The sequence below is a fragment of the Mus pahari genome, chromosome 10 (genome assembly GCF_900095145.1).
Source record: "Mus pahari chromosome 10, PAHARI_EIJ_v1.1, whole genome shotgun sequence".
NCBI classification, from domain to species: Eukaryota; Metazoa; Chordata; class Mammalia; order Rodentia; family Muridae; genus Mus; species Mus pahari.
The window spans coordinates 116,672,436-116,679,980 of record NC_034599.1 but is presented as its reverse complement, the minus strand read 5'-3'; the positions used below and the strand labels follow the sequence as shown (position 1 = coordinate 116,679,980).

Below are 7,545 nucleotides of genomic sequence, written 5' to 3'. Positions count from 1 at the left end.
CCCACACATAACAAAGCATAAAGAATACCTCAAAAAGTAGGAAGGGGATCTGGAGATCAAAAATCTGTTTTGCCACTGGAAGGATGGGAGTTATTAGTGTTTTAGGTGGCCTAAGATCCCCACGCATGTTGACTGGGTCAACTTAAACAAAGAAAGGAAGCTGATAGGCCTACAGCTTCAGGTACACATGCATATGAATGGCTTTAACACAACAGTCAGGACCAGTCAGACAGAAGGGAGTCCCTGCTAGCCTTTGTCTCAGATCAGCAGGGTAAGGAAGAAACCACAAATTTGCCATATTTATTATCTATCTGTAAGCCTTTTCCTTACCTGCTTGCTTGTCAAGGATCTGTCTAGCTTTGTGTCCATCAGAGTAACTTAGGGCAGGACACGGCCTGAGCTGTACCTACCTAAGTAGGCATTGCTGTTTACGTGCTTCTCTCTCATCTAATACACACCTCTTATTTATATATGCCCTCCTGGAATATCATGGATGATACTTGATATGAGTTGGGGAAAAGAGACTTAACACTACCCAAGCTAAAATCCAAAGGGCAGGGTCTTCCTGAACCTGTCTGGAAAAAGAGTACATGGGTTTTGGGGGCAAAGGCTCAAAGAAAGCATATATTTGCAATACCCACATGCAAATATAGGCATGCTTTAGAAGTCCTTGGAGGCAATATTAGATTTTCAAGGAACAGATAAAGGTTTTCATAGACAGTATTTCTTGCTCCTTGATTTCCACATTAGGGTATATCACAGGTCTGGATTATCCAATCAGGAAGCCTAGGTGGTGAAATGCTAGAAAGTACACAAAACAGGGCTCTCCCTAAAATAGAGAACCATGGTTGGTAATGTTTGTTGATTGTTGTTGGTAGATAGTTGCAAGTTGTCCACATGTTGTGTGTAGGGGAACAGATGCACACAACTGACTCTATGAGCCACAATAAGCATCTGGCTTCCCCTTGGGCCTGAATATTTTTTATCATTTCTTCCCAGACACTTCACAAATGAGCAGGCTACAGGACACTAGTAGAGTCCAGACTCTAGGGATCTACATGAGCACTGTGCAAGGGACCTGGGACAGACTTCTACAAGAAACTATTCACAGGCCTGGGAGGGTCAATGGCAAAATGGGCCTTTGCTTTCTCCTCCAATCACAGCCCAGGTCATGTCTCCTTAGCAGCAGTGTGCCCTGGAACTGCTAACAACCTGACAATTTAGGGAGAACAGATAAAGCTGGGGTCTCTCAGTAGGCAGGTGCCTGTTGAATACAGCACCTGACAGTGCTGAACTTGACCTCCCGACACCTTGGCTAGAGTGCCACAGGAACTGGGCTAATGAGGATCACCTTGCCCCACATGATATCGCTCCCCAACTTTGGTTGACTCTGCACTAGAGCTGTCAGCTATCTAGAAGTCCTGAGTGCCAAGCTGAATGTCTGCCCTCTTCAGCACTAGCATGAACAGCAGGAAACAGAAATCTCTGCCTCAATCATCCCTGACTGCCACCCAAGATTCCCCAGTGAGAGCTGACAGGGAAGACATGGAGGAGTAAACACAGGGACAGAGCTGATAGGAAATGAAGGGACCCCTCTTGACATTTCAGCAGAATATTTCCCCCTTTTACAATGTGCCTTAATGTTCAAAGACCACTGCTCCAGAACAGACTTTGTAATCAGGAAACATTTACTAAAGACCCCAGAAGGGAGAGCAGTAAAAGCCCAGGGTGATCACAGATTGATGGAGCAGGTGCAGCATAATTAGCTGATAGGTATTTGGGTCAAATACTAAAACTCGGATCAATAGCAACATACTGAACATTTTTCTTTACTTTACAGTTTTCTTAGGTTTTATTTCACATGTGCCACTTCTGCATATTTAAAGATACAGGGGACATTTCAGTACATGTGCAGAGTAATGGGAAGTTAACCCTGGATACCTCAAAATCTGCCTTAGCTGTTTTGAAATATTCAAATATATCTTATCAACCATAGTCACATAGCTGTGCTGTAGAGCATGAGAAGAGTCGTGCTGTCCAGTTTCATCCCTGTCCTGTTTACTGTCCTGTCTCCTTCCAAACTCTCTCCACCCTTCTTCCAAACTCTCCTCAAGACTCTGTCTGTAACCACTACTTGACTTTCTAATTCTGTGAGACAAGCTTTCTAGAGATTTCATAGCATGATGCACATGGAAGAACTTTCATTGACCATCAAGAAAAATCACTTTCTATGTTACCTATGAAGAAACCCAGTAAGGAAAGAAGGCATACAGACGTTGTGGTCAGAAGTTCTGCTAATGGCAGGCATTAGAACAGGACCCCTGTGTGACAGTGGGTCTCTGACAGTCACTGTCTGGGGGTGAAAGGACACTTTTCACATTACTTCATAGCATCTTTGCAAGGTAAGCATTCATTAATCTCCCCTGTTCCAGATGAGGAACTTAGACTCAAAGAAGCAGATTTATCCATCTAAGGTCATACAGCTATTATTTTACAACAAAGCCCATAATTCTCCTTTTGAGGGTTTCTTCAAAGAGTCAACTGGAATGTATTCATGTACAAATATACACTATGTGGAAGAAGTCCTACAGTGGCAAGCTATCTATTGGTCCTTTGTTTTTCTCAAAGCAATCCTGGTTTAAGATAATAATAATAATAATAATAATAATAATACATAAAACAATAACAATAATTCAGAACCCATTTCAGCAGAGTTACAGTTTCTATTTAGCTCCTGTGTCCTGTCTCCTGTTGGATACAGGCATCTCTTACTCCCTGAGCCCATTTTCCATTTCTGTCTCCAGGTCATGCCTTCCTCCTAGCTATCTCATAGTGCTTACTAGGGATGCTGAGTTAACTGTAAGTCTACCTGTACCATATCAATGCCGTGTGATATGGCTCAGCCTAAGCCAAACAACCAACCTAGTACCCTGAGTCTTAACCTGTAAAAGAATGGATAATCCTACTAGGAATTCACTGTCTTAACTGATGATTTCTTCATTACACAACACTCTTGACCCTGTCTATTAAATGACAGTGGTAGTCTCAGTTTTTTATGTAACAATAATGAAAGGAAAGAAGGAAGAAAGGGAGGGAGAGATGGAGGGAGGGAGGGGGGGAGGAACAAACAAATGAACGAAAGAAAGAATGAATGAAGGAAACCTTTTCAAGGGATGACAAGGCCATTTGCCCTCTAAGAACATTTATCGATTGAAATCCAAGAGGTTGTGGCGTTTATTACTCTTTCCCAAGACTATCCCCCTTTCTAGAACCTTTGTGGAGACTCCAGGAGCAGGCCTAGCACTTTAATTAGAGGTTGGAAAGTCCAACCATTGCAGAGCTGGGTTTGAACATCCTCTATTCCCATGCATTTCTTATTCTCACCATTCTGTGTTCTGGGGCACAGTTCCCAACAATCTGCACCTCTGAGATATCACCTATAAAATGAGAATCCTCAGGAAGGGGGTAGAGCACTTAAGGATCTTTAGTTTGCAGAGGGCTGTAAAGTCCCCTTTTGTGTTCTCCTTACACACACACAGGTTAAATCACTGAGTAATTTACACACTTTTTTTTTTCTGTGACTCTATTGAATTACCAGTTTAATGTGGGTAGAAAGGATGTGAGCATTTACCATTTCAACTTCAGGGTTTAGTAAACTCTAGGCACTAGTAAATAGTTCAATTGGTTAAAGAAATATAAGCATTTCCTTGTCTTTGTTTTCCAGAGCCCTACGTGTTTAATAGCAAAACAAATATAAAGGTCACTGTCCGTGTCCTGTAGAAGAGTTTACAATGGAGACTCCAGCTGTCACAGAGCCCTCCTACAACACAGTTGCCAAGAATGACTTCATGTCTGGATTCTTATGTTTCAGCATAAATGTGAGGGCATTTGGAATCACAGTGCTGACTCCCTTGTACTCCCTGGTGTTCATCATTGGTGTGATAGGCAATGTCTTGGTGGTTCTGGTCCTCATACAACACAAGAGGCTTCAAAACATGACCAGCATCTACCTGTTCAACCTGGCTATCTCTGATCTGGTCTTCCTCTCCACATTACCTTTCTGGGTTGACTATATCATGAAAGGAGACTGGGTTTTTGGTAATGCCATGTGTAAGTTTATGTCTGGATTTTATTACCTGGGCTTGTATAGTGACATGTTTTTCATCACCCTGCTTACAATTGATAGATACCTAGCTGTTGTCCATGCCGTGTTTGCCCTGAGAGCCCGGACTGTCACTTTTGGCATCATCAGTAGCATCATTACCTGGGTCCTGGCTGCCTTGGTTTCTATTCCTTGTCTCTATGTTTTCAAATCCCAGATGGAGTTCACTTACCATACTTGCAGAGCAGTTTTGCCCAGGAAGAGCCTGATACGTTTTTTAAGGTTTCAGGCTCTAACAATGAACATCCTTGGGTTAATTTTGCCTCTGTTGGCCATGATTATTTGCTACACAGGGATCATCAATGTTCTACACAGAAGACCCAATAAGAAGAAGGCCAAAGCCATGCGCCTGATTTTTGTTATTACACTTCTCTTCTTCCTCCTCTTGACCCCTTATTATCTGGCTGCCTTTGTTTCTGCTTTTGAAGATGTCCTATTCACCCCCAGTTGTTTGAGAAGCCAACAGGTGGACCTGTCCTTGATGATAACTGAAGCACTTGCCTACACCCACTGCTGTGTCAACCCAGTCATTTATGTCTTTGTGGGTGAACGGTTCCGGAAGTACCTCTGGCAGTTGTTTCGGAGGCATACAGCTGTATCCCTGCCAAAATGGCTGCCCTTCCTCTCGGTGGACAGAGCACAGAGGGTCAGTGCCACGTCTCCATCCACAGCGGAAATTGAGGCCTCTGCCGACTTATAATTCAGACCCTGGGTGCCAACAAAGGCCCAGAAGAGTGAAAAGATCGTGTGCCTCTCCAAGACGGATATGGAGGATTCATTGTCTTGTAAAACAGAGGAACCTTGCAGCTAGCTTAGATAGAATGTTTGCCGAATCTTCTTCCTGTCAGTAAGGGAATGTATGACCAAATTGATACATTCCAGAGACTGGGACAATAGGTTCCAGGGAAGGGCTTAAGACCCAACAAGAAGTAGGGTTTGTGCACTGGCACTCCCACTCCCAGTAATTGTGGAACCGGTTGAGTACACAATTGTGTGTACTCTGAACTTGGAATTCAATGGTAACTCACAGATGCCTCCTCTACCTCTTGAAATCCCTGTAACTCAAGGTCAAAGTATTTGAGACATATTGAGGCACTGCTTTGTCATTTGAGTAGGAAAGTCTTTAGAGAAAATTATATATTTGTTAAAACCAAAATTTCTAGCAAGTAAATAGGGAAGGACATTCACCTTTCCTGTTTATAGTCTTCTCCCTAAAGGATCAGGCCTCTAAGTATATAATATAATTAATATAATAATGTATACTACATATATTATATTTATTATATTACATTAACCTCCATCTCACTTTGCTAATCCTACAGGTTCTATGTATCTAATCTGGAGTAATACTTTCTAGTGCTTTGTCTTTACTTAACAGCAGGGTCAATATGTGTTGTGTGAAATGCGCTCTGGAATAATTGTATCATGCTTGACTGTGGAACTTGGTTTACCTGATGGTCACATTTTCAGTGGCTGCCATCTGTTTACCTTGAGAGACTTTACTGGGTTTGATAACTCCATTTGCTGATTTTATATCATGCTGGGAAGTTATAGACTTTTATTTTCTAGTGTTTTATTCCTCACAATAACTTCTCTCCCTGTGATACCTATATATTCATTTCAATGTTGAATAATAAGACTTAATTATGGTGTAATAAATTTCATCAACTTTTAATTTTGCGTCTGCTTTTTAAATATTGTTTGAAGGCTTCTTGGGCCCATCTTTTCTAATTTGTCCAATGTTTTCCTCCATTGTTGCAATATTTCACTTTTTTTAGACCTTTAATCTGACATGTAACTGCAACAATTTACTCAATTTCTCAGAGATTAATTATTCCAATCTTTGAAGTGTATATGATAGTGACAGTTTCCTGATGAGATTGTCATGAAGAATAACTGACAACACACACAAAGTGCTAATGTGAATGTCTGCCACATAGTATCATGTAAGTGAATGTAGAGTTGAAATAAATGTACTTAGTTATAATGTTTCTGTAAGTCATAGAATATGTAAAGATGAAGCAAAAAAACAGAAAGATGATTCTAATAATTAAAGCTTCAGAAATACTAACCAGAAAAATGAATTTTTATTTTTTCATAATGAAAAGACAATGTCAGCAAGGGCATTAAGAAGCCATAATGTAGGCTGATTTTGCTTTCTTCTTTGTCAAGTTTCTATGTTGTACAAAGGTTTGGTCTTTATAGCTCTGTGTATTCTAAAAATGGGCCAGTATTTATTTCTAGTCTTTTCACTTCCCATTCTCCCTTTCTAGAGTAAGAGCTTCCTGTCTAAAAAGAGCTGGTAGACTGCTGTTCTGTGCCACATCTGGATACTATCTTCCTAAAGGCATTGCTCAGGATACTCCCTGTCCCCTGTTACATCTCCATAATGGGGAATCCATCAAGCAACGCCTTAGCTAGAGTAGCACACCAGCTGTCTTGTTCTCTTTGAGTAGCTTGGTCCCTCCATTTCCTTGGGCAAATAGTGATTTTATCATTACTATGACAGGATATCCACCAAATAGAAACTTAAGGAAGGAAGGGTTCATTCGGCTCACAGTTTAAAGTCATAAGTGTGTGAGGTGACTGTGGGTTAAGATTCAGAAAAATCTCACAAACAATATCTTGAACTATGTTAAAGCCCAAATGTGTCCTGAGTTCCTTGTGATCTGTGTGTGTGTATAGTAAGAATTTATTTGATGACCTTTTTAATCTATGTTTTCATCTTATCACCCTATAAACCTATACCTTAAAACCACCTTAGGGTTTCTTTTACTTAAAAAAAGTTCCTGAGCAGGTGAGATGGTTCTGTGGGTAAAACACTTACTACATAAAACTAAGTTGGAGTTCAGAACTCATGGTTGAAAAATAAAACAAACTCCTGGATGTTGTCCTTGCATATGCTGTGACATGTGCACACCACATCCACACAGACATATAAAATAAACACACAACAATAATAATATTTTTATTTAAACAATTTTTATTAGATATTTTCCTCATTTACAATTCAAATGCTATCCTGAATGTCCCCTATACCCTCCCCACGCCCTGCTCCTCAACCTACCCACTCCTGCTTCCTGGTCCTGGCATTCCCCTGTATTGGGGCATATAATCTTTGCAAGCCCAAGGGCCTCTCCTCCCAGTGATGGCCGATTAGGCCATTTTTTAAAAAAATGTATAAGGAGAGAGTTTCTTAGATAAGTATAGTGAAACATTTTGCTTAATCTTCTACAATCCCTGAACAATGTAACTCAAAAAGCTACCCAAGCCGGGCCTGGTGGCGCAGGGGAGGCAGAGGCAGGCAGATTTCTGAGTTCGAGGCCAGCCTGGTCTACCAAGTGAGTTCCAGGACAGTCAGGGCTATACAGAGAAACCCTGTC

The 7,545-nt window shown here is 41.1% G+C and overlaps 1 protein-coding gene across 1 annotated transcript; it reads left to right on the top strand.

Annotated features, from left to right (window-relative positions):
* The first annotated feature begins 3,791 nt into the window (after positions 1–3,791).
* On the top strand, positions 3,792–5,255 carry LOC110328549 (C-C chemokine receptor 1-like protein 1). Its single transcript, XM_021207969.1, has one exon. It carries the CDS (start codon positions 3,792–3,794, stop codon positions 4,860–4,862), a length of 1,071 nt encoding a protein of 356 aa, XP_021063628.1. The 3' UTR covers positions 4,863–5,255.
* Positions 5,256–7,545: the final 2,290 nt, after the last annotated feature.

Excerpts from the sequence above, each read along its gene's own strand:
- LOC110328549 (XM_021207969.1), top strand. The coding sequence starts at position 3,792 with ATGGAGACTCCAGCTGTCACAGAGCCCTCCTACAACACAGTTGCCAAG.